Source organism: Rhinoderma darwinii, chromosome 8 (assembly GCF_050947455.1).
Source record: "Rhinoderma darwinii isolate aRhiDar2 chromosome 8, aRhiDar2.hap1, whole genome shotgun sequence".
NCBI lineage: Eukaryota > Metazoa > Chordata > Amphibia > Anura > Rhinodermatidae > Rhinoderma > Rhinoderma darwinii.
The window spans coordinates 105,640,509-105,668,185 of record NC_134694.1 but is presented as its reverse complement, the minus strand read 5'-3'; the positions used below and the strand labels follow the sequence as shown (position 1 = coordinate 105,668,185).

The 27,677-nt window shown below is 39.8% G+C and overlaps 2 protein-coding genes across 3 annotated transcripts in view; both read left to right on the top strand.

Moving 5' to 3' along the window:
- Window positions 1-5,371: 5,371 nt before the first annotated feature.
- Window positions 5,372-15,441, top strand: LOC142659723 (cytochrome P450 2C8-like). 2 transcript variants are annotated; one of them, XM_075836146.1, is made up of 10 exons: window positions 5,372-5,481; window positions 6,696-6,903; window positions 7,795-7,957; window positions 8,066-8,215; window positions 9,313-9,473; window positions 11,546-11,722; window positions 12,355-12,496; window positions 13,373-13,560; window positions 14,953-15,094; window positions 15,232-15,441. In XM_075836146.1, exons 1-10 carry the CDS (start codon window positions 5,420-5,422, stop codon window positions 15,384-15,386), a joined length of 1,548 nt encoding a protein of 515 aa, XP_075692261.1. In that variant the 5' UTR covers window positions 5,372-5,419; the 3' UTR covers window positions 15,387-15,441. The 2 variants fall into 2 exon arrangements, with proteins under 2 accessions (XP_075692261.1, XP_075692262.1); XM_075836147.1 differs by lacking the exons at window positions 5,372-5,481; window positions 6,696-6,903 and adding an exon at window positions 7,450-7,529.
- Window positions 15,442-21,036: 5,595 nt separating this feature from the next.
- LOC142659760 (cytochrome P450 2G1-like) overlaps window positions 21,037-27,677 on the top strand; it is a 33,893-nt gene continuing 27,252 nt past the window's right edge. Inside the window, exon 1 of the mRNA XM_075836203.1 lies at window positions 21,037-21,204. Coding sequence (XP_075692318.1) covers window positions 21,037-21,204 — 168 coding nt within the window. The remainder of the gene's footprint in view (window positions 21,205-27,677) is intronic.

Here is a 27,677-nt window from a genome sequence, read left to right as displayed (position 1 = left end):
TATTTGGCCGTTTTTCGCGCATCACGCACCCATCGAAGTCAATAGGTGCGTGAAAATCGCGCACGGGAGTAGTTCCGTGTCCCGCGCGTCAGTCGCGCTACAGTTGTAAAATAAATGAATGAAAGCATAAAAGCACTTCCGGCTTTTCTGTTTGTAAACCTAAAAACAGAGTGTCATGACGATGCCATATGCGCGAAAATCATGCAGGCACGCACCATATACTGATGCCACACACAACTGCTACGCGCACAAAACGCAGTGTTTTATGCGTGCGCAATACACACACGCTCGTGTGACTAAGGCCTAAGGGTATGTTCAGACGCTAGACTAAAAATGTCTGAAAATACAGAGCTGTTTTCAGGTGAAAACAGCTCCTGATTTTCAGCCGTTTTTGGAGCTGTTTTTCAATGGAGTCATTGAAAAACCCCTCCAAAATGTCCCAAGAAAGGTCCTGCACTTCTTTTGACGAGCCGTCATTTTACGCGCCGTATTTTGACAACGACGCGTAAAATTACGCCTCGTGGGAACAGAACACCGTAAAACCCATCGTAAGCAATGGGCAGATGTTTGTAGGTGTAATGGAGCCGTTTTTCCAGGCGTAATTTGAGGTGTAAAACGCCCGAATTACGTCTGAAAACAGTGCGTGTGAACATACCCTTACACTAGAGACGCTCTTTGTAGTTTCTGCTCTGGCAATGTAGACCTCACTGTAGATACTCAGAATTTCCTAATAGGGTATCTTAAGGGTATGTGCACACGATAACGACCATTACATCGGAAATTACGGAGCTGTTTTCAGGAGAAAACAGTTCCTGCATTTCAGACGTAATTGCTCGTACTCGCGTTTTGCGAGGCGTCAATTACGGGCGTAATTTTGAGCTGTTCCTCATTGAATTCAATGAAAAACGGCTCAAATTACATCCCAAGAAGTGTCCTGCACTTCTTTGACGAGGCAGTCATTTTACGCGCCGTCTTTTGACAGGTCGTTGTGCCATATTTTCAGACGTAAATCGAGGCATAAAACGCCTCGTTTACGTCTGAAAATAGCTCGTGTGAACACAGCCTAAAATGGGTTTTCTAAATCTGAGAACCTTTTAGGGCATGTGCACACACAAAATTAAAAACGTCTGAAAATACGGAGCTATTTTCAAGGGAAAACAGATCCTCAATTTCAGACGTTTTTTTATTCAAAGTCGCGTTTTTAACGGCCGTTTTTGGAGATGTTTTTCTATAGAGTCTATGAAAAACGGCTCCAGAAACAGCTGAAGAAGTGACATGCACTTCTTTTTCGTGGCCGTTTTTTTTACGCGGGCGTTCCGGCCGCGTAAAAAAAGCCCAGTCTGAACAGAACGCCATTTTTCCCATTGAAATCAATGGGCAGATGTTTGGAGGCTTTCTGCTTCCGATTCTTTAGCCATTTATAGCCTGTGTGAACATACCCTCAGGCCGGGTTCACATGGAGCGTAAATATTGCAGATTTTCCTGAACGGATTTTGTTGCAGAAAATCCGCGGCATAATACAGTAGCAGCAAAGTGTATAAGATTTGAACAAATCTCATCCAGACGCTGCGTAAATGATAAGCGGAAAAATTGTTCCGAAATTTACCTGCGGTGCGTTTTTTTAATCAGCAGCATGTCAATTGTATTTGCGGAATTGCTGCTTTTTTGTTGCAAGTTTTCACCACTAAATTTAATGGGGAGGCAAAACCCGCAACAAATAGCAAATGTTGCAATTTTTGTGGCGGAAAATCTGTGACTCCCAGGAGGCCGATCTGCAGGAAATCAGAGGGTAAGAATGGGCGTTTCTTTTTTTCTCTTCTGTTTTCCGCAGCAGACATTCCGGCTGAAAAACTGCACCACAATTTGGTGCGGTTTTTCATCCGGAATTCCCTGCGACCACCAGCGTGGATATGCTGTGTACCTTTGCGCAGTGTATCCGCCCTGTGTGAACTTTTCATTCACAACTTTAGCTTACATTTAAAGTCGTTATAAACGTTCATCTCGTACAGATGGATAATATACAGTAATCTTACTAAATGTGTTCCTAATGGCCCAATTAGATGGACAAGAACGTCCTCCAAATGATGCCTCTGAAACATTAGCAGCTTTTAGTAATGTTATTGAGATCAATTACATGACCAGTTTATTTCTGTACAAGTTTTTCAGAAAATGGAGTGGATCTTCAGATTTTCTATCCTAACATTTCACTTTGGGTACGAACACACGATGGATACGCTGCGTAAAAGTATCTGTCCTGGAAGCCGCAGGAAATTCTACACTCAAAAAAAACGCACCAAAGTGTGGTGCCGTTTTTTGGGTGGCATGTCCGATGCAGAAATCCTGAGGGAATGAAAAAAAACCAAAGCTTATACTTACCCCTAGCTGTAGACCTAGCGATGCGATCCTCTGTTCTGAGCACAGCCCGGCCTCCTGTGATGACGCGGCAGTCCATTGCCTTTCATTGCCTTCAGCAGTCACATGGGATGAAATGTCATCCCAGAAGGCCAGGCTGCACTCAGAATAGAGGATCGCATCGCTAGGACTACAGCCGGGGGTAAGTATAAGCTTTTTTATTTATTCTTTTTCTCATTTGTGATTTTTGCGGCGAAATCACAGCTTTTCTGCCATGAGGGTTTTACCTCCCCCTTGAATTGAATGGGGAAAACCCGCAACAGAAGAGCAGCGATTTTGCAGCATAAATTCACAAGCTGCAGATTAAAATACTGCACCATAGGTCAATTTATGACTGTTTTTTTCGGCATATTTTTTCCACTCTGCTGCTACTGTATTACGCTGCTGAATTTCCGTAATGAAATCTGTTGCGGAAAATCCGCAGTGTATACGCCCAGTGTGTTCCTACCCTAAGGCTAGATTCACACGAGCGTTGCAAACTGCCGTTTTTGACGTCCAAAGTGCATCCGTGCTGCACCCCTGCGGGATGCGTTATTACGCATCCCCATAGACTAGAGTCTATGGAGGGATGCGTGAAGCACAAAACAATAGTACATGTTCTATTTTTTAATGGACCCTTCACAGGGTCCGTTGAAACGACGGCCGTGTGAACGGCCCCATTGATTTACATAGGTCCGTGTGACGGCCGTTGTTTAAAACTGTGGATATTGGGAATTGATCTGATTGTCTGGGGTAGCGCATTCCAGAGGACGGGTGCAGCACGAGAAAAATCTTGGAGACGGGAGGGGGAGGTTCGGATTATGGAGGATTTTAATCTAAGGTTGTTGGCAGAACGTAGAGCCCGAGTAGGGTGGTAGACGGAGATGAGGGATGAGATGTAAGGGGGTGCAGCAGTGTGGAGAGCTTTGTCGGTAAGAGTAATAAGTCTGAATTTAATTCTGAACGGTATGATGGGCAACCAGTTTAGTGACTGGCAGAGGGTAGAGGCGTTGGTGTAGTGGTCCAGTGTAGTGACTGGCACAGTGTAGAGGCGTTGGTGTAGCGGTCCAGTGTAGTGATTGGCACAGGGTAGAGGCGTTGATGTAGTGGTTGGTCACAAAGATGAGCCTGGCTGCTGCATTGAGGATAGATTGGAGAGGGGAGAGTTTAGTGAGGGGAAGATCGACTAATAATGAGTTACAGTAATCAAGACGAGAGTGAATCAGCGACAATGAGAGTTTTGGCTGTTTCCACAGAAGAAAAGGGCGGATTCTGGACCCTGAGCACTGATAAATATTTGATTATCTAGCACCTATCGTCCCTTTAATACTGTAAAATGTTCTACATTATGAGATGCAATGCCGAGACAGGAAATATCTCAGAGCCGAAAGCTTCTGCAAAACCCTAGTCTACCTAAATAAATATCTACTCAACCTTCTTGGAAGCTTTCAGGCTTTCCGTCTTCTGCAGACCTACAGATAAGGCCTCATTCACATCTGCATTGGAGGCTCCGTTAGGGGCCTCTGTCGCAGATCCAGCCGAGAATACTGGAAACTAGCGCAGCATGCTGTGCTATTGCTTCCGGTAAAACCACGGACACCCTAACGGAAACCAACAGAATCCATTAAAGTCAATGAGTTCAGTCGGCCGCCGATGGTGTCTGTCATGCATAAGAACAGGCACTTCTGTTTTTTCAATTGTTCTGCTCTTATAAAGGAGGAGAACAATGGAAACCCAAACGCAGATGTGAACGAGACCTTATTAGAAGATGCCAGTCTTGTCTAGGCAAATGTCGTTCAGCTGTGAGGGCAGTTTCCAAGTTAAAGTTCTTGTTTAGGAAATGGCAAAAAGTAAATTGGAAAAGTGGTGGTAAAGATTCGGGGACACTGCAAGTGCCAGTGATCAGAATAATTGCTTTAAAACAGGTGGGCGACACAACGACTCTCCAACCCGAGACCTGCAATTTAATCACAATCCTAATAGTAGTAATGGCCTCTGAAAAAAATTAGTAATTTTTCCTGGCTTTTTTTTTTTAATATGTATAAAATGATTTTGTATTTTCCTATTATGCAATAACTCTATTTGTACACTAAATATTTTTGCCAATTGTATAAAGTATGTATTTTTTTATGTATTGTAACAAGTTTATATGTGAAAGGAAGCACAATGACATAAAGGCTATGTACATCTTTGAAAAAGTTTTATATATATATATATATATATATACAATGTCTATCAGTGTGTTTGGTGCAACTTTCTAATTACTTTTTATTAAAAATTATTTTTACTTTTTGAGATACAGCTGCTTTGTATCTTGTATATAGTGCAGCTGTATCATGTTCTGAGACCTAAATCCGTCAGGTCAGCGGAACTAACGGGTTTGTTGACAGCGGGTCCTGCGTGTTCATAATTAGATGTGATCGGTAACAGCTCGATCCTACGTGTCGGAGACACACAGGACCCTCTGACACTGAACCCGTCATTCCCGTGGACCTGACAGATTCAGATTTCACACTACAGGATACAAAGCAGCTGTATCTCAAAAAGTTTAAAGAATTTTTAATAAAAGGTAATTACAAAGTTACACATAACACTGATACACAATTTTATTAAATAATAATAATAATAATTTAAAAAAAACATGTTTTCCAAGGTGTACATTGCCTTTAAACCTTGGTTCACAGAAGCACCATAATTTGGTTAAGTGGTGAACGCTTTTTATGTAATATGTTTTTGGATTTTTTGTTTTAAAAAAATCTTTAATCCACATTTACATTTTTATTTTTTTTACTGTATAATCCTTTCTATAAATTCCTGCAGTTATCAGTTACAATTGCCTCTGACACAGCATTTTTGCATGGCACGCTGTATTTATATTGGAAGTAATTCTAGTGACACAGCTACTTAGAGAGAGAGAGAGAGAGAGAGAGAGAGAGAGAGAGAGAGAGAGAGAGAGGCTTTATACTGCTGGTTATTAGGCTAAAGGTCTGAAAATGTATGGGCGGGGAGTGTAACAAAACAATATCACATGCTGCCGTCTCCCCTGGAATTCTGCAGATCTCCTGGACAGTCGACCAGCACACATCTAAGGTAAGCAGAGATACAGCGCTGTGGAGGGGCAAGAAATCGGGGATGTCAAAAAGTGAGATTGTAGGTGGAGGAGTGACACAATATCAGTAAATTCTGTATTCAGGTTTGCAGTGCTTACTAGCTTTACGAAGAGTTAGAGGAACATTCAAGATTTTGGTATTGTTAGGCACCTTGCCTGGAGATACCCAATATATGGGGGCAAAATATGTAACGAAGGAGTTTGGAGGGTGGAACTAGTGCAAAGAAAACAAAACTTTCCTTGTGTTTCTTTTAATAGTTTATTATATTGTGCTTTTTAGGTCTTTATTGTATTATTTAGAAGAGGATTATCTTACTATTAGGGCCACAGTTTTATTCATCTGCCTACACTGCAAACTGGAAGAAATCCAATTATTAAATGTGAAGGTTTATTGCCATAGGGAGAAGAAGATAAGCAGACATCTCTGTCAGGGTTCACCGCCTGCTTGAACATTGGCTCTTTTTTTGTAAAATCCAAAATGCTCTATCCCTACTTCTCCTGACCACATATGTCAGTGTGATGACCCACATTCACATTAGACTTTTATTGAATGGGTCGTTATCATTGGAATCTGCCGTCAATTATCTTATTTGTATGGCCAGTTTATGGTATGGCATTATAGAACATTGTTACTAGGGCTGGGGGCACCCACTAAATTTTTAACAGAGGCGCGCACCAACCTTGATCCAACTCTGCAGTACCATGACGTTAAGCCACTGGAAAATCTGCAACAAGTCCCCCAATTATTCTCATCATATGGGGCAGAGGGACCATTTGGGTCTCTTCACTCTCCAGTGTCCGGTTTCTACTGCAACTTCTGCACCAAGTCCAGGTATGCCTCCCTCCCCTCCGGGTCCTGCATATTTGATAAAATATTAATTGATTCTGCAGTAAACTGTAAAATTATTTAGTCAAGAAAAGTATTAATTGCACCCCTCTTCCCCTGGCGTTCTGATTAATCACAGGTAAGGTTTCCAGTTTACGTCTAAAAAGAAGTCCTCACCATTTTGCTCTGTTACAACATCGCAAATGTAACTTCTATGTTGTTCTTTTATTTTTATTTTTTCTACAAAAGAATGGTTTATTGGTAGAGGAATGTGCTCCATGCTCCACGTAACCAGTAGAACCTACACAATGACTCACCCCACTGGTCTTCTGCTCAATCTCAACCATTTTTCCTCTTTGTGTATTTTAGTGACATTTACTTACGCTTACCTGACACAATGGATTTTGGAGGACCGGGATTATTGATACTTGTTCTTTGTGTCACCTGTCTCATTGTCCTCATCATGTGGTCAGAAAACAGTAAGCGGAAGAAGATGCCTCCTGGACCGACTCCACTCCCTCTTATAGGAAACATCCTACAGCTAAGCACGAAAGAGCTGCCTCAGACATTCATAAAAGTGAGAACGTAGGGACCAACATAGATAGATAGATAGATAGATAGATAGATAGATAGATAGATAGATAGATAGATAGATAGATAGATAGATAGATAGATAGACAGACAGACAGACAGACAGACAGACAGACAGACAGACAGACAGACAGACAGACAGACAGACAGACAGATAGATAGATAGATAGATAGATAGATAGATAGATAGATAGATAGATAGATAGATAGATAGATAGATAGATCGATAGAACAAAAGAAAGTCTGGAGCAGCACCATACAAAAAGAAAAAAGGTGGGTGCAAGCCTAAAGCTATATTCTATTGAATACAATGCAAAAAAATAGGCAGAACTCCTAGATTTCAAGGTGTAATACCAATAGTGGTGAACTTTAATCCATAAGCGACATTTTGGCAGATGCAACTGGCTTGAAAACAGGCAACGTGGAATAAAGTTCACCACTATTGATATTACACCTTGATATCTAGGAGTACAGCCTATTTTTTTTCCTGCATTATGTGTTTTTGACAGCAAGAATATGCGTTGAAAGAGTGATAGACACGTAGATACAAAACAAAAAAAAATCAGCACAGCTCCAGACAGTGGGTGCAAAAAGAATACTCCCAGACTCAGGGTAAGAGTCCATAGATATAGAGAACAAAAATTCATCCGGGTAGATGCCTCTAATTTTTGTATGATTAGATAGATAGATAGATAGATAGATAGATAGATAGATAGATAGATAGATAGATAGATAGATAGATAGATAGATAGATAGATAGATAGATAGATAGATAGATAGATAGATAGATAGATAGATAGATAGATAGATATGAGTTAGAAGGATACATAGATATAAATATATGTATAGTAAAGCTCTTGTTCTCTTCTCGTTATAGCTTGCCAAAATTTACGGAGATGTATTCACCGTGTATCTGGGCACCAGGCGAGTGGTTGTCTTACATGGATGTGATGCTGTTAAGGAGGCTTTAATAGATAATGCTGATGTCTTCAGTCAGAGAGGGAGAGTTCCTGCAGTTGAAAGTATATTTAAAGATTTTGGTAAGTTATACATATAAGGCTTCTATCCTACAGCTACAGGTGATGGAATTGATGAAAATAAATCTACAATTCCACAGGATTTAGTATCACACAATCTTGTGTCAATAGGAGTTCTTTTAAGTAATGGAGAACGCTGGAAGCAGCTCCGCCGCTTTTCCCTTACCACCCTGAGAAATTTTGGAATGGGGAAACGAAATCTTGAAGAACTGATTAAAGAAGAAGCTCGGTACCTAAGAGATGAGTTTAGCAAAAAGAAAGGTTAGTAAGAAAAAACATAGAGCTGTTCATACCTCCTAGATCAGTTGATGATTAGGCTCCTAAACTCCCCCTAGTGGTAGCTGCAAGCAGCCAAAATTGTCTAAGTAGGGTATTGGAGCTCTATCAGAACATCAGAGCTCCAAACTGCTATAAGGATATATTACGAAATGAATCATTGGTACATCTACCCCATTGACTGAAGTATTTGACTGTTTGTTCTTTAATCTTGTGTACATGTACATAGGGAAGCGATATACCTTACCCTAGCAGACGAGCTCTTCATTGTTTATGGACATTAGATTACAGTAAATTATAAATACAGTATATAATATTTAAAATCCCATGATAAAAATAATTGAATCTTAAATAAATCTTAAATACATCACAAAAAACACAACAAATCAAATTTTTGTTTTGAAAAAAAAAAACCTTTATTCAATAAAAATAATTAAGTAGTTATAAAAATAAAAAATAAATAATTCAGGCTGATGAAATGCAGGAAAGCATGAATGAAAACATTTCTGCAGTTCCTAATGAAAAAAAAAAAAGGGCTGAGGCTTAGTTCACACCTGTGTCGGTGTGCTCCGTTGTGCTGCTCCGTAAGAGGAGCAGAACAAGGGAATAACGGAAGCAATGGTTCCATTGCACAATGGACACTACTGGAGGCCGACGGAACCCATTGATTTTAATGGGTTCCTTTGGCTTTCCATCCGGGTGTCCAGGATTTTACTGGAAACAATAGCGTAGTATGCTGCACTACTGTCTCTTGTAATCTCAGCCGAATCTGCGACGGAGGCCCCTAATGGAGCCTCCAACGCAGATGTAAATGAGGCCTAAGTCATTAAAGGAATACACTGTGTTATGCCTACTGCCGGGCCTAAGGGGGCAGAGCATCAGTCCTCTCTTTGGTTTCCATGCTCTGCCCCCTCGAGCCGTGCACTAGACATCACACAGTATAGAGGTTTTGCCTCCAGGGTTTTTTCAAAGTGAAGTTGAAATACAATACAAAAATAAAACAAATAAAAATTCTGTCCCATAACTGGATCCGATTGTCATTATTTCACTTCACCTATAAATCTTTTTACACCTACTCCCAGGTTTTCCATGTGATCCAACGTACTTTTTGACCTTGGCGGTTTCCAACATGATCTGTTCCATTGTTTTTGGTGAACGTTTTGAATATGAAGACAAAAAGTTTCTTAGACTTCTTGTCTTGTTAAAAGAAGTTTTCAGTGTGATAAACTCCAGAACTGGACAGGTAAACATTTGTGTATTTCTTCTGGAGACTTTTATGTCTTTGTTATGGTCATTTGCGATATGTTTTTTTTAGCAGTGTGGATTTTACAAATAAAACATGTTAAAAACCTGTAAAAACCGCGTAGCCAAAAAAACGCAGGTGCAGTGCCACATGCATTCTTGCCGTGTGCAGTCTTTGACCATATCTTGTCCACAATTCAATGATAACGTGGCACAATGTGACACAAATCACATTAATGCACATTTGTTTTGCCAGTACAAGAGAATAGTTATAGGGTCTCAACTCAAAATTGAATTATTCTTTTACATTTACAAGTTCTTTGAGCCTAATATCAATAGCAGGATGGAACCGTTAACTGCTTAAGGACTGCCTGACATAAATTAAATGCGGGTCCAAGGCGGATTTGGTCCTTAACCCTGCCGCAATGTATGTTTACACTTCTTATTTAAGCCAGATGCCCCACATAGACTGCCGGGCACCCAACAACCAGGAATCGCTTCTGTGTTCTCTGTTCTTACATACACAGCATTCAATAAGGTCATGGAGAGAACTGATGGATCTAACTAGTCCCAGGATTGCGCTAACAGTGACATTTGTGACAATACGAGGGCTGTGTTACAGTGGAAAAGTTGAAAGGTAAAATAATAAAAGGAAAAAATTAAATTAAATATAAAAATACACATAAAATACCCCCCTACCAACAACAACAACAAAATGCCCCAATTATCCTAAGCTGAACTCGTAATATATCAAAATTAATGGTAGATGATGACAAACTAATAAAAACTCTGTTTTAACTATGTGATTACCGGAAACATAACTATAATGTTAAAAAAAAACATATTTTATTTTTGCTATTTTAACAAAGTATAAGGCTTCATGCACACGACCGTGCCCGTAATTACGAGCCGTAACTACTGGCAAGGCCGGCCACGGACAGCCGGGCGTTTTTACGGTCCATGCTCCCATTATAAAGTATAGGAGCACAGTTCCTAAAATAAAAAAAATAGGACATGTCCTATTTTTCTACGGAACGGACACCCTCCCGTAGACAAACTACAGAGTGTGGGGTACAATTAGCACAACACATAAATGATGGAAAATTACAAATTTTATTGAAGATAACAATGAATTAAAAAATGAGTCATGCAAAGCATGAATAAAACGTCTGTCAAATGCAGAGACCAAATGTAAACAATTGAGTAAAGAGAGGGTATGAACAATACATAGGTGTACAAAGAAGTATAAGTCTATCCAACAATCGGATAGAGACTAAGTAAAAAGACCCTTAACAGTGTATCACAATATATATGAATGTAATGCTTAAATGGCAAGGGGGTACAAAATGAGTTAGACAAAGTGAACATACCTATGTTAACAGCTCTGCATGGAGAGAACGTCAGACCCGACATGCGTTTCGGCGAAATTCGGGAAGGTGTCCGTCGGCAATAGAAATGAATGGACCCTTAATTACAGACCGTAATTACGGGCGATTTTACTGTCATGTGCATGGGGCCTAAGTCTTATAATTCTAGAAAAAAGCAAAAAGTATCGTGTATAAAAATGATAAAAAAAGAACCCAGTATTTGTCACAAAAAAAGAGCCAAATAAATCACGTTGATAGTCTAACAATTAAAAAAGTTACAGATGTTAAATTAACATGTACTAAAAATGGCTAAACTACGGCCAAAATAGCCCAGACCTGAACCGGTTAAGAACTAAAAAGGAATGCAATTAACTACTACTTATGGGAAGAGAAAGTTGTGGGGTACATGTGTTGCTAGGATAGTATGTTAGGGGGGAAAGTACGGCGCTTACTGCCATCAAGGTTCGGGGTACACAGCTTGGGATCCAGTAGCTGGTGCCCAGGCCTGATGACCCAAGTACTGTAATTACAGCAGGCGGCCTACCCAACAAAAATACCATATTGACTCACAAGCTCTGGGAGTCCCTGTGGGAGAACAAAATACTGAAACATGGAACATTTTTCAGAACTGATGGAAAGGTGGGGGGTGATGGTTAAGTTTGCTTAAACAAAATATTTAACGTATTATTTTTTGTCTTCCTTACAGCTACTTAATTCTTTTCCTACACTTCTTCAATATATCCCTGGACCACATCAAAGGTTATACCGACATATTGTAACTCTAAAATCTTTTGTACTGGACAAAGTGAAGGAACATCAGGAGAAATTGGACCGAAACTGTCCCAGAGATTTTATAGATTGTTTCCTTATAAAGATGGAGGAGGTAGGTAAATTGGGAAGAGGATAATTTAAGGGGTTGTTTAACTTGGATAGGCCCTTTTCATAGTCCCTATTACAGTTTATGGATGTCGGGACCCTTCTCTATGAGCCAGAGTGGAAAGCTGTTAACAACGACTGGCTCCGGCAGTCCCGTTCTGGTGGCCCCATATTTATATTACATAATCCCAATGGGTCCAGAACCATTAAAAAAAAACAAAAAAAAAACACTTCTATGCTACGGTATGTTAATGAAGACTTATACTATATGACTAAGGACAGGGGCTTAACAAGTTACGATGGGGCCCAATAAAAAAACATAGAATTGGCCACATTCCACCACTATCACCTTTAGCTGCAAGTAGGTTTATTACATTGCGAAGTTTATGGTTATTTTATCCATTTATTTTCGTTCATTTTCATATGAAGATGGGTCCCCTTGACTGCCATACCGGCTACTCTAGTAGTTATACCCATGACTAAGGATCAGTTTTAATACTCTAAGATATGATCTGTCCTATTGTGTATAAGTGATAATTACACATTAATTACAGGGTTTCTTAGGATTAAGACACATTCAGTTACAGATTGATTATACTAATGCATCTATTAAACATCTAATTATATTTTTACCCTCAGGAAAAGGAGAACCCTAAGACAGAATTCCACATTGAGAACTTGTTTGTCACTGTTTTGAACCTCTTCTTTGCTGGAACAGAAACGACAAGCTCTACATTGAGACACGGTTTAAGAATCTTGCTCAAGTATACCGACGTACAAGGTAGATATGAACAGCAACAAGTATAGAAAATCTGCAAATTATCAATGACATAATGTTGTATATTTATTAGCATGAAGATTTTATTGATAAGTGGTATGAACGAAGCACTTAAAGTGGTTGTCCCATTAGAGCCGTCGCAGTGATCAGCTGCCAAACAGCCAGGAAAAGCCATAGCAAGACAGATATTTCCCCTTCCAATTCAGATGAATGGACGTGCATGTAATACAGTATATGGATGATTTGAGTCCACCAGGGCAGCTCTCATTTCTAGGCCCATAGAGGGTTCCGAGCATGACCCCCCTCTATGACTCCCATATGCCCTAATATAGCATATGGGTAGCAGGTCTCTTCCTAAAATAACCATACGAGTAATGTCTGATAGGTGAGTGTCCCAGTGCAGTGACTCGCCTGTCTCTGTAACATCCATAGACTTTAATAGAGAGAGCAGTATATGTGCCCGGCCTGCTCACTCCTTCTTCTTTTCCCCCTATAGGCTGCCATTGGCCACTTTAGCTTGGTAAATGGGGTAACAGAACAATTGGTAATCCGATAGATGGGGGTTCCAGAGGTGGAACACTTACATTTTCGACTATTAGGTATCAAATTTCCCATAGTTTCCTTGGCCTGTAAGCAACTGACTAGTCAACAACCAGTCCACAGCTCCATTGGTGGATTACAGTGTTCCTTAAATGGCATCCTTCATTTATGCCGGAAGTTGGTGAAGCCTGGAGCCATTGAGGCACAGTTAACTCCACAGATGGTGTGGAGCGCTATTCATATGTATGTGTTAATTCGTTCACTAATACCAGTTATACTTTATCTGGTTTAGTAGCAGTCAAAGTAACTTGGCCATGAACATTGTTTATGTCTTTTCAGCCAAAGTTCAAAAGGAAATTGACATGGTGGTTGGCGAGGATCACTGTCCTTCTTTAGAGGAGAGAAGCAAGATGCCATACACAGATGCTGTGATTCATGAGATCCAGAGATATTCAGACATTATCCCACTAGGAGTGCCCCATGCAGCAGCTGAGACCACCACCTTCAGAGGTTACACAATACTCAAGGTCAGAGGAAATATTGGCTTCATTATCATATTATACCCTATATTCGTATAGTCAAAGGCAGACTAGTCTCCAGGAGTGATGCCGTTTTCCAATTCCATGATCCTTATTAACAACTTTAGAGGCTCCATATAGGACTTTCATCTGTGCAACGAGGATACCAAGTGTACAGGATAACAAAGGGTTATCTAATTTTGAAATTCCATTTTCAAATACACCTTTAGGGCATTCTTACATGATAGTTCCTCATCAATTAGTATTAGAGTGGGGAGCGGGTGCATCTCTGGAGCATATGTATACATTACATGGACAGGACATTAACTTCAATGGTCACCATGTAATGCTTCATTTCCCCTGTGGAGGTGCTACAGGGGAAGTAAAAACTTACTTCCTCTGCAGATTACTGCTAATTAAGGCTGGGTTTGTCAGGTCCGTATTTCAGGGTAGCTTCCTTCTCCCTGTTATTCCACACCGAATAACCACCTCTGTAAATTGAAACCTGAATGCATGCATGGAAAGAAGTAAACCAGCCAGAGATGTTGGTACACAGCTTTCCTCAGATAGGACAGGAAGCCAACACTGAACTTTATTCAGAAGAAAGAAACACAGAAAAAGACACATGCCCCCTCCCTAGAGATGTGGGAGTGCCCAAGCCCCCACCGGCTTCTCAGCTGCAAGTTCTTCTGTACACTCCTCTTGCATTCCAGGGGGCGGTGTCTTCCATAGGCGTGTCCGACATGAACAAAGAACTTGTTATATATCAGTATATTACACAAAGAACTGAAATGTATATACATATGTGTGAGGATAATATTTTTAAAACAATATACATGGTAATGATCCCTGACAGGTTCACACGACCTATTTTCAGGCGTAAACGAGGCGTAATATGCCTCGATTTACGCCTGAAAATACGGCTACAATACGTCGGCAAACATCTGCCCATTCATTTGAATGGGTTTGCCGACGTACTGTGCCGAAGACCTGTAATTTACGCGTCGTCGTTTGACAGCTGTCAAACGACGACACGTAAAATTACTGCCTCGTCATAGAAGTGCAGGACACTTCTTTGGACGTAATTTGAGCCATTTTTCATTGAATTCAATGAAGAACAGCTCAAATTTACGGCCGTCAAAGACGCCTCGCATAATGCGAGGAGGAAAAATTACGTCTGAAACGACGGAGTTGTTTTCTCCTGAAAACAGTCTGTAATTTCAGACGTAAAAGGCAGCTATCGTGTGCACATACCCTAATGGGGACCCCTGCAGCAAAATACCCTATGGTCAGCTGCTAACAAAGAAGGATTGTCTGATGCTTATAACCAAGTATAAAATTATTTGATGTAATATTTTCTCTTCTTTATATTATATGTTGTCTCTCATCATTTTATTGCAGGATACCACCGTGTTTGCTCTCCTGTCCTCTGTACTGAAAGATCCCAAATACTTCAAGAACCCAACAAAATTTGACCCAGGGCATTTTCTAAACGAAAAGGGGGAGTTTCAGAAGAATGAAGCTTTCTTACCATTTTCAGCAGGTATTAGGCAATGACACAGAATACAAATTGAGTCAATTTTGATTACATTGGCACAAGATAAAGTCCAAATCAAATTTAAACTTTTTATGATTTAAAAGCATATATCTAAAACAAAAACGTTTTTTTTTTTTTTGTAGGGCGGAGGATCTGCTTGGGGGAAGGAATGGCAAGAATGGAGATCTTTCTTTTTCTCACCTTCATCCTGCAGAATTTCAACTTGAAATCGGATGAGGACCCTTCAGATATTGACATTACGCCTCATCCTTATGAGATACGTTTTGTCCCTCGCTAATAGCTATAGTTGAAAAAAGTCAAAGAATGAATAAAAATGTTCTTATTGAATGACATGCCGGCTACGTGTGGTAGATGTCATCATCTGCTACTTTCTATATATTGTATATGTGCAGAGTACAATGTACACCCCATTGCAGCCATTCAGGGGTAAAAGAAGTAATCATGGCACACCATGGCAGATCCAATGACCAACATCAAAAAGATAGTTCAAGATATGACAAGGTTATGATTATTATGGCCTTCACTTTGTCACTTGTGTCTCAATTATCACTCTCCTCTCCGTCATATACAGTGGCCACTAAGGCCCTGTTCGCATTGAGTTTTTTGCAGGCAGAAAAAATCTGCCTCAGAATCCCCTCAGGCACTTTGAGGCAGATTTTGAACTGCCTGCATTTATTTTTTCCACGTTTTTTTTTTTAGACGTTTTTTACCTGCGGCCTTTGAATCTTATGCAAGGACCGTGGACAAAAAAAACGTAGTGACTGCCTCCCATTGATTTCAATGGGAGGTCAGAGATGGAAACCGCGGCAAGAAAGGACATGCCGGTTTTTTTTTTCCGCGAGCAGCCAAAAGCCGCCCAGGAAAAAAAAAAACCCTGCTACCCATTGAAATCAATGGGGTCGATTTTGGCCTTTTTTTGGCGCTAAATCCGACGTGGCTTCCGTGTCAAAATCTGCACCAAAAAACTCAGTGTGAACTGACACTAAATGCTCCTCACCTCTAAGTCGCCAATAATAGTGGAGTCAGGCCCCATTACAGTGTCTATGCCTATTATCCTTGCACCTATGCCCATGAAGCCATTGTTTTGTTAACCTACATGTTCAACATCATTGCTTCTGATGCCAAAGACCACCACCCTCTGGTGAACAGAGGCTGAAGGAGCGCCCGCGAGCAAGGAGACTGGCGGCGGGTGGCAGAGGAAGATTTGTGGAGGTAAGTATATTGTAATTATTTTTGTTCTGTTATCCTTAGCCGCAAGGCCAGGCAACCCCTTTGATAGTGACAATTGTAGATAAAAAGAAGGACAACAATGGGATTGTTACTTTTCGAGATACATTTCATATTTGGGAAGTTGAGACATTTTGTCAGTTCATGGTGTTGTAGAAATCCATTGCACAGTGAAATGTGGCTTTTTGTAGGTCTCTTTATATTTAATGTGCTGGCCAGGGACTATAGGAAAATACTTTGCCTTTAATGAATGCATGGTTAATTGATGGAGAGTGGGTCCCACAGGCAATAGGCACCATTGGCTTTCCTCTAATGCCGCATCACTCCCATTCAGGTGCTGTGGTATTGCAGATCACCCCCATTCTCGTAATGGGGGGCCTTATTAGTTGGACCCTCACCAATCACATATTGAAGGGTTATCCTTATTCTCTGTCATCAATGTTAAAAATATTTGATTTACTCTGTTTCAATTTTCTCTCTTAGGCTTCGTTCACATCTGCGTCAGGGCTCCGTTCTGGCGTTCCGTCTGAGCTTTTCGTCAGAACAGAACCCTGACTGAAACAAAAGAAAACACATAATCAACACCACTGAGATTGGGTCTTGCTAGAGAAGTGGTTGAGCATGCACGGTCACTCTCCATATGATAGATATGGAAACAGCCTAGTGAGTGTGCTCTCTTTATAGGCTTTCCCTGTCCTCAGGATCAGTGGGGGCCAGCGGTCAGAACTCACTATTCAGACTTTTAAGATTTATCCTGTGAATAGGCTCTAAAACATTTTTTTATTTTTTTATTAGCCCCTTCAATATGTTTCACATGTCAGATATTGTTTTCTGTAAAAAACAATAAAAAAAATCTATTAATACATATGGCATAGTTTGAAAAAATAAATTATATTTAACAAATTGCATAGTAGGATTCTAACATATGTCATGTGTCTGCATTTATATATTTGTCATGTCTACATTAATAAATATGAGACACAACAAGAAAGGCAAGTGTTATAAGGACGAAGCACCATGGGGAACAAGAAGAAGGACCAATAAAGGTGAGAACATACAAAGTGGCAGCCGCATTTGAACGAAACCAAGCTTACCTGCAATGGCAAATGACTATACGGTTGTGCCAGGGTTACCACTGTTTTACCAGTAAATTTATGCTGCCATTCGCCACCACATGTGGACGTTTCACCTGCGTGCGGCTGCCACTCCGTGTTTTCTTACATTAAAGGGGGGGGTTCTGACTCTTTGGCAGTATGGGGCCCAGAAATTCCTGATGGCCCTGGAGAAGATCATACATGGTGTAGAATTTCCATAACTTAGGGTATGTTCACACGATTAACAAAATACGTCTGAAAATACGGAGCTGTTTTCAAGGGAAAACAGCTCCTGATTTTCAGACGTTTTTTGAGCAACTCGCGTTTTTCGCAGTGTTTTTCGAGGCATTTTCTTCGTCCATTTTTGGAGCTGTTTTTAATAGAGTCTATGAGAAAACGGCTCCAAAAACGTCCCAAGAAGTGTCCTGCACTTCTTTTGACAAGCCATCATTTTACGCGCCGTATTTTGACAGCAACGCGTAAAATGACAGCTCGTCTGCACAGAACATTGTAAAACTCATGGCAAGCAATGGGCAGATGTTTGCCGACGTATTGGAGCCGTCTTTTCAGGCGTAATTCGAGTCGTAAAACGCCTCCATTACGTCTGAAAAGAGGTCGTGTGAACATATACTAAGGGTATGTGCACACGCAGAGTGAAAGACGTCTGAAAATACGGAGCTGTTTTCAAGGGAAAACAGCCCCTGATTTTCAGAAGCTTTTTGAGCAACTCGCGTTTTTTGCTGCGTTTTTTACGGCCGTTTTTGGAGCTGTTTTCATTGGAGTCTATAAGAAAACGGCTCCAAAAACGTCCCAAGAAGTGTCCTGCACTTCTTTTGACGAGGCTGTAATTTTACGCACCGTCTTTTGACAGCGACGCATAAAATGACAGGTCGTCGTCACAGTACATCATAAAGCCCATTGAAAGTAATGGCAGATGTTTGCCAACGTATTGGAGCCGTTTTTTCAGACGTAATTCGAGGCGTAAAACGCCTCCATTACGTCTGAAAATAGGTTGTGTGAATCCAGCCTTACATTAACAGACAACACAGAATTACGAAAGGAGGTAGGGATGGCCAACCATCTGAACCTCCTGGTCTCAACCCTAGTGAGGTCCAACTGCACCCAAGTGGAACATGCTGGTCTATGTCCAGCCTAAGTGCTCCGGTGGGTTCTCGTGAATGCTATCACAACAGGTGCTCCTTGAAAAAGAAAATCCACATGGTATTCTAACTTGAACTTCAGAATATAGTGCATGTTTTATTAGAGAAACTACATATTAAATAAATGAATAAATATGAAGTGTGTAATGTCTTGACCTCAGGGAAGATTTGATGATATTTTTCATCATAGAAAAGCCTCGGGAAATGCCTAAATCCTGGGAACGTTTAGAACCTGTTGACTCCTGACAAGTGATTTTATATGAAATGTTATGCTCTATTTAACTTGAACTATTTCGATTAATTTAATTTGCTATATGTAAACATTTTGTAATTTTTTTGTGAGATCACCTGGCACTTTATCAATATGTTCTTTAATAAATATCAAAATTATGAGTAACACAGTAAAGAAATAAAAATAAAAAAAGATTATCCAATATCCTTAGACTTTATGACTTATTAAAATATAAGCTACTTTGATAGTAAAAAATTAAAATTTCTTAGACCTCAGGGAAGATCTGATGATACCATTCAACACAGATAAGTCTTGGGAAATATCTAAATCCTGAGAACATTTACAACGTGTTGATTTTTAACAAGTCTATACATACAAAATTTTATGCTCCAATTAACATTAAGTATTTCGATTAATTTATTTTGCGTTACTGCTATATGTACTATACTTATAAATGTGAAGTTATTAGTCCACATTTTGTTAAAATTGTGTGCGATCACCTGGCTCTTTAACAATCCGTTCTTTACCAAATTTGGAGATTATGCGTAAAGGCCTTTTTACACGGGCCAATGATCGGGTAAACGAGTGTTTATGTGATTGCTCGTTCTCGATCATTGCCCTGTGTAAACGGGGCAACGATCAGCGGATGAATGAGCAACCGTTTATTGATCGGCTCATCGCATCTTTTTATGTGGCCAATAAAATGGTCGGTAGTTGGCAGAACATCTCCCTGCGTAAGGCCTCATGCACACAACTGCTGCCGTTGATCAGGCCACAAACCTTGGATTCTAGTGTCCATATTTGGATCCGTAATGCCTCCGAGTGGCTTCCATAACCATTTCGTATGTCCGTATATTACGGCTGTGTTGTTTCCAAGTGTCTTATATCCCGGTTTTCAAAAAAAATATTAGGAAATTGTCACTATCTCGTCCCACCCCCCTGGAAACACCAAAAGGGAGGTCACGTGATCCATCTGGCTCCACTTCCCAGGATTTCCAAGGCTTTTTCTAGCAACGTATTCGCAAACTGCGGAGAGCACATAGATGGCTTCCCTTGTGCTGTTCATTATTTTTACGGAACCGTAGACTTAAATCGGCGCCGTAGGTCCGCAGGGATAGAACATTTTCTACAATTTGTGGAACGGAAAAACGGATCCGCAATAATGTGCGCATGGCTTCATATAAATGAGAGGGTCAGTGTGCTATCCGCAAAAAAATCAGGCACCATACCGAAGAAAAACATGGTCGTCTGTATGAGGTTGAAACAGGGGGATATGATTCTGACATGATGCAAATGCATGGAGACTAATGATCATAGTAACGATTATTCGTCTTCATACTGAACGATCATTGCTCTGCTTGAAGGGAGCAAACATGCGCTGATCAACGAGCTGATTTGTCGATTGACACTCATTAAAGGTGGCGAACACACTAAAGAAAAGTAAATTAGATAGTGTTAGATAAAAAGGTTATACAAGATCAGTAGGCTTTATGACTTATTAAGATTTAAAGACTATGTAAACCTTTGATATGGATTTTTTTTAATTTTTTTCTAATAAAACGTTCAATCAGTGTGATTGGTGCAACTTAATCATTCGTTTTTATTAAAAATTAGTTTTACTTTTTGAGATACAGCTGTTTTGTATCTTGTATACCCAGCAGATCCATCATGGCCCCCCGCCCCATGCACACGGCCATGCCCGTAATCGCGGCCCGCGATGGCGGGCACGGCCGGCCGGCGACTGAAACTCACATTTTCGGGCCGTGCTCCCATACAAAGTATGATGTGATAGATTACAGGTGGATCCTGTGTGTCAGAGACACGCAGGACCCACAGACACTGAACCCGTCAGGTCCGCGGGACTGACGGATTCAGGTCATAGTGAACGATACAGCTGCTCTGTATAGAGAATACAGAGCAGCTGTATCTCAAAAAGTAAAACACATTTTTAATAAAAACGAATTATAAAGTTGCACCAATCACACTGATTGACCTTTTTTTTTTTTTTTTAAATTGTTAAAATGCCTTTCAAAGGTTTGCATAGCCTTTAAGCTACTTTCATAATAAAACAATTATTCATTAGCAAGAATAAACATGTATTAAAAGGTACAGTGTGAGCTCCGGTAGAACACTGGCAAGTTGGCTCCACCCAGTCACATATGCAGTACAAATATATATATGACCTTGAAATCATTGCACATTTATGAACAGACCATGGACATTACATGGATTGGGATCCTGATCCTTCTTTGCATTTTCATCTACTCAACTTGGAAAACAATATACGGAAGATGTAACCTTCCTCCTGGTCCAACACCCATGCCTTTAATAGGAACCTTACTGCACATTAAGAGAGGAGAGCTGGTGACATCTCTTTTCAAGGTCAGTTATTTACGTTCTCCGTTGGCTCTTCAGTATTGTGTTAGAGGTACATTTTTAGATTTAGGCTTTATAGTAGTACTATAAAGTTTGAGAGCTCCTTGGAATTTTTTTTTTATATAACGTGACCTAAAATGTGATCAACTATTACTCTGTAATACAGAAATAATGACAACACAATCATTTAAATAGCATCCAGGATAAACTTTTTCATTAATATTTTGATCCAATGATGCAGACTTTAAGGAGTACTTAACAGAAGTTCTCCATTGTCCATGAGTTCGAGTAATTCTGTAAGGGTATGTTCACACGGCCTATTTTCAGCCGTTTTTCAGGCCGTAAATGCCCCGAAAAACGGCTGAAAATACAGGGGCTCAACACCTCCAAACTTCTGTTCATTGATTTCAATGGAAAAAAACAGCATTTCGTTCCGACAGTGCGTTTTTTTTTACGTGCCGTTTGTAAAAACGGCCGTAAAAAAAACACCCCGTGAAAAAGAAGTGCATGTCACTTCTTGAGCCTTTTTTGGAGCTGTTTTTCATTGAGGGTATGTTCACACGGCAGCGTCCGTAACGGCCGAAATTACGGGGCTGTTTCCAGGAGAAAACAGCCCCGTAATTTCAGCCGTAACGGCATGTGCAGGCGCTTGAACGCCGCGTCTATTACGGACATAACTGGAGCTGGTTTTCCATGGAGTCCATGGAAAACGGCTCCATTTACGTCTGAAGAAGTGACATGACACTTCTTTGGCGCGGGTGTCTATTTACGCGCCATCTTTTGACAGCGACACGTAAATATACGCCTTGTGTGAACAGACAAACGTCAGCCCATTGCTTTCAATGGGCAGATGTTTGTCAACGCTTTCAAGCCGTAATTTCGGACGTAATTCCAGGCGTAAAACGCCCGAATTACGTCTGTAATTTGGCGGTGTGAACATACCCTGACACAATAGAAAAACAGCTCCAAAAGCAGCCATAAAAACGCCTTAAAAAACGCCTCAAAAAACGCAAGTTACTTAAACAACGGCTGAAAATCAGGGGCTGTTTTCACTCAATTTTTGGTTTGCCGTGTGAACATACCCTAAGGAGGAATCGGACAAAATTCGACCAACAAAGTATGAAATGTCTTAACAGCTACCATAAATATTTGGTTTAGGTGATTGCTACTCAACATAGTCACACCGGTTACTGAAATATAAGATAATATAACATTTTCTGACCAAGATTTAAGGGGGTATTCCCATCTTATACATTCATGGCTTATCTATGCCTTAGGGTATGTGCACACACACTAATTACGTCCGTAATTGACGGACGTATTTCGGCCGCAAGTACCGGACCGAACACAGTGCAGGGAGCCGGGCTCCTAGCATCTACTTATGTACGATGCTAGGAGTCTCTGCCTCGCTGCAGGACAACTGTCCCGTACTGTAATCATGTTTTCAGTACGTGACAGTGGTCCTGCAGCGAGGCAGGGACTCCTAGCATCGTACATAAGTATGATGCTAGGAGCCCGGCTCCCTGCACTGTGTTCGGTCCGGGACTTGCGGCCGAAATACGTCCGTCAATTACGGACATAATTAGTGTGTGTGCACATACCCTTACAGGTGCGGGTCCACCTCCGGGACTCTCCCCTATTGACAAAACATACCTATATTAGCCAGTGCTTTTTTTAATTTTGTTTTCCCATTCACCAATAGACATTCATAGCATGAACATTATTGTGAGGACTGTTAGCTTACTAATTGTGTAATTTGTAAACTTTTTTTTTCACTCTTTTGCAACTTTTATTTGATTAAAAAAATATTATAATAGTTTTTTGTACATATTTAGCCTTTATTATTGTTTTTTTTGCAACTTGTATTTTATGTTTTAACACTTTTTTTGTTCTCTTGGGGCCAAGAGAAATTGTTTTCTTTCTGAATTCTGCAGGTAATTAGTTCAATCAACAATATTTACCCCAAAAACCAATCCTTTAATGTTCTCATGTTTAGTGATGCCAAATAAGTGCACGTTATGTAATATATGACTAGGCTATTGTGAGAACAGAAAGGGTCAGACTAGAGCAAACAGAAAAAAATGGCCAGGGATAACTATTGTATGTTTGGGTCAATTTTAGGTTAAAAAATTTATTAATATCGGAGCACCTGATACCCCTGTGAAATGCATTTTTTTATTCAAAGAGGTGTATTTAGATTCAGATGTGTGCTTTTAGTTTCGGATGAAAAAAAAATGAAAACACTTTTTTTTTACTTTTTCCATTAATTTATTTATTTTATCTATTCAATGTATTCATTTTATAATATGAGGCTCAGAGAAGCAGGAAACACATGATCTGTGCATTCCCTGCTGTTTGCATATATAGATCTAATAGGCTGTTACCATAAGGCCTAGTTCACACAGAGTATTTTTTGGCGCTGTTTGTCGGAACCAAGCTAAAAAACAGCCGAAATCGCCTCCCATTGATTTCCCATTGAAAAAACCTTTAGTGTTCCCAATCTGAAGTTATATCACCATGCTGCCATACTAGACCACCTTACATAATGGTGGCTCCCTCATTCTGATAAGAAATGGGTAGACATAGAAAAATCTTCCCTAGGAGTAGAAACTTAAAAAATATATTGTATTCAAAAGCCTGTTTTGGCCTTGTGGACGCAGGCGATTTTTTTTAAATCTGACATATGTTAGTTTATATGGTAATAGCTTTGGAATGCTTTTACCTTTCCAAGCGATTCTGAGATTATTTTCTCGTGACATATGGTACTTTACATCTGTGAAAAAATTTGGTCGATAAATGCAGTATTTATTTGTGAAAAACACCAAAATATAGAGAAAATTTGCAAAAAATTGAATTTTTCTAAATTTGAATGAAACTGCTTGCAAAACAGATATTAATATCACACACAATAGTTACTAGTTAACATTCCCCATATGTCTACTTTATGTTTGCATATTTTTTTGAACATCCTTTTATTTTTATAGGACGTTACAAGGCTTAGAACTTTAGCAGCAATTTCTCACATTTTCAAGAAATTTCCAAAACCTATTTTTTCATGGACCGTTCATTTCTGAAGTGGCTTCGAGGGCCTTATATATTAGAAACGCCCCATAAATCACCCCATTTTAAAAACTGCACCCCTCAAAGTATTCAAAACCTCATTAAGAAAGTTTCTTAACACTTTAGGCGTTTCACAGGAATTAAAGCAAAGTAGAGGTGTAATTTACAAATGTAATTTTTTTTGCAGAAATTCATTTGTAATAGAAACATTTCTGTAACACAGAAGGTTTTACATGAGAAACGCAACTCAATATTTATTGCCCAGATTCTGTAGTATTTAGAAATATCCCACATGTGGCTCTAGTGGGATACTGGACTGAAACACCGGCCTCAGAAGCAAAGGAGCACCTAGAGGATTTTGAAGCCTCCTTTATATTAATATATATTTTAGGCTCCATGTCTGGTTTGAAGAGGTCTTGTGGTGCCTAAACAATGGAGAGCCACCAAAAAGTGACCCCATTTTGTAAACTACACCCCTCAAGGAATTGATCTAGTTGTATAGTGAGCATTTTAACCCCACAGGTGTTTTGAGGAATTTATTGGAATTAGGCCTGGTTTACACGAGCGTGTGCGTTTTGCGCACGTAAAAAATGCGGCGTTTTGCGTGCGCAAAAGGCACTTAACAGCTTTTCTATTTTCATTCATCGTTTGACAGCTGTTGTGCGAATCACGCTCGTCCCACGGAAGTGCTTCCGTGAGGCATGCGTGATTTTCACGCACCCATTGACTTCAATGGGTGCGTGATGCGCGGACAACGCACAAATATAGGACATGTCGTGAGTTTTTTGCAACGGACTCACGTTGCACAAAAATCACGGACTGTTTGCACGGCCCCATAGACTAACATAGGTCCGTGCGACACGCGTGAAAATCACGCTCGTTGCACGGACGTATATCACGCTCGTGTAAACGAGCCCTTAGTCTGTGAAAATGAAAATCTACATTTCTTCTGAAGAAACATAGACATTTCACATTTTTGCAAGGAATAAAGGAAAAAAAGCACCCCAACATTTGTAAAGAAATTTCTCCTGATTACAGCAATACCCCATATGTGGTCATAAACTTATGTTTGGACACATTACATCCCTCAGAAGAGAAGGAGAGCCATTTGGCTTTTGGAGCTCAAATTTTGCTATAATGGTTTTCGGTGCCATGCCGCATTTGCAACGCCCTGTAGGGACCAAAACAGCGGAAACCCCATTCACTATCAGAATCCAAGAGAGCAAATGTCTCTTCAGCGGTATTTAACTTGCGTGCCATTTTTTAACATTTTTTTTTAATACATTTTTGTAACCATTTTAATAAAAGTAACATAGAAAAAGTCCACTAATCAATTGATCAATAAATTTATAAATGACCCTAATAATTAATCAATTAGTATCTAGAATTAATTGAATCTGTAAAATATAGGAATAAATTATTTTATCTAAATGTGTGTGTATATATATATATTACGTATACATATATAATCAATTGAATCTTTACAACTAATCAATTGTTGAACAACTAATAATTAATAACTTTATGAATGACCCTAACAATTACTTGATATGTAGAATTAATAATTTATATGAATGTTTGTATGTGTGTATATATATATATATATATATATATATATATATATATATATATACATATGTATTACGTGTGCGTATATCTATACCACATTATAGATATATATGTACTTAATTAAATCACAACTAAATTATGACAACCCTAATTAATAATACATTTACGAACAGCCCTAACAATGAATCAATGTATTTAGAATTTACAGACGTGTAAAATATATGAAGAGATTTATATAAGTATATGTGTGTATGCGTATATATTGCATGTACGTATATATATCTATATGATGTTATAGATATATAACATCCCTAATTATTCATTTTTAGTATTAACAGATTTCAAATATATGTCTATATATAATATATATTACGTGTGTGTGTATATAGTACTCAGATTAGGGCAATTAATTAATAATCAATTAGGGCTTATAATAAATGTGTATATATATAAAATCACACATATATATATATATATATATATATATATAAATAGACGTGTGTGTGTGTGTGTGTATATGTGTGTATATACAGTGAAGGAAATAAGTATTTGATCCCTTGCTGATTTTGTAAGTTTGCCCACTGTGAAAGTCATGAACAGTCTAGAATTTTTAGGCTAGGTTAATTTTACCAGTGAGAGATAGATTACATTAAAAAAAAAAGAAAATCACATTGTCAAAATTATATATATTTATTTGCATTGTGCACAGAGAAATAAGTATTTGATCCCTTTGGCAAACAAGACTTAATACTTGGTGGCAAAACCCTTGTTGGCAAGCACAGCAGTCAGACGGTTTTTGTAGTTGCTGATGAGGTTTGCACACATGTTAGATGGAATTTTGGCCCACTCCTCTTTGCAGATCATCTGTAAATCATTAAGATTTCGAGGCTGTCGCTTGGCAACTCGGATCTTCAGCTCCCTCCAAAAGTTTTCGATGGGATTAAGGTCTGGAGACTGGCTAGGCCACTCCATGACCTTAATGTGCTTCTTTTTGAGCCACTCCTTTGTTGCCTTGGCTGTATGTTTCGTGTAATTGTCGTGCTGGAAGACCCAGCCACGAGCCATTTTTAATGTCCTGGTGGAGGGAAGGAGGTTGTCACTCAGGATTTGACGGTACATGGCTCCATTCATTCTCCCATTGATGCGGTGAAGTAGTCCTGTGCCCTTAGCAGAGAAACACCCCCAAAACATAATGTTTCCACCTCCATGCTTGACAGTGGGGACGGTGTTCTTTGGGTCATAGGCAGCATTTCTCTTCCTCCAAACACGGCGAATTGAGTTAATTCCAAAGAGCTCAATTTTAGTCTCATCTGACCACAGCACCTTCTCCCAATCACTCTCAGAATCCTCCAGATGTTCATTTGCAAACTTCAGACGGGCCTGTACATGTGCCTTCTTGAGCAGGGGGACCTTGCGGGCACTGCAGGATTTTAATCCATTACGGCGTAATGTGTTACCAATGGTTTTCTTGGTGACTGTGGTCCCAGCTGCCTTGAGATCATTAACAAGTCCCCCCCGTGTAGTTTTCGGCTGAGCTCTCACCTTCCTCAGGATCAAGGATACCCCACGAGGTGAGATTTTGCATGGAGCCCCAGATCGATGTCGATTGACAGTCATTTTGTATGTCTTCCATTTTCTTACTATTGCACCAACAGTTGTCTCCTTCTCACCCAGCATCTTACTTATGGTTTTGTAGCCCATTCCAGCCTTGTGCAGGTCTATGATCTTGTCCCTGACATCCTTAGAAAGCTCTTTGGTCTTGCCCATGTTGTAGAGGTTAGAGTCAGGCTGATTCATTGAGTCTGTGGACAGGAGTCTTTTATACAGGTGACCATGTAAGAGCTGTCTTT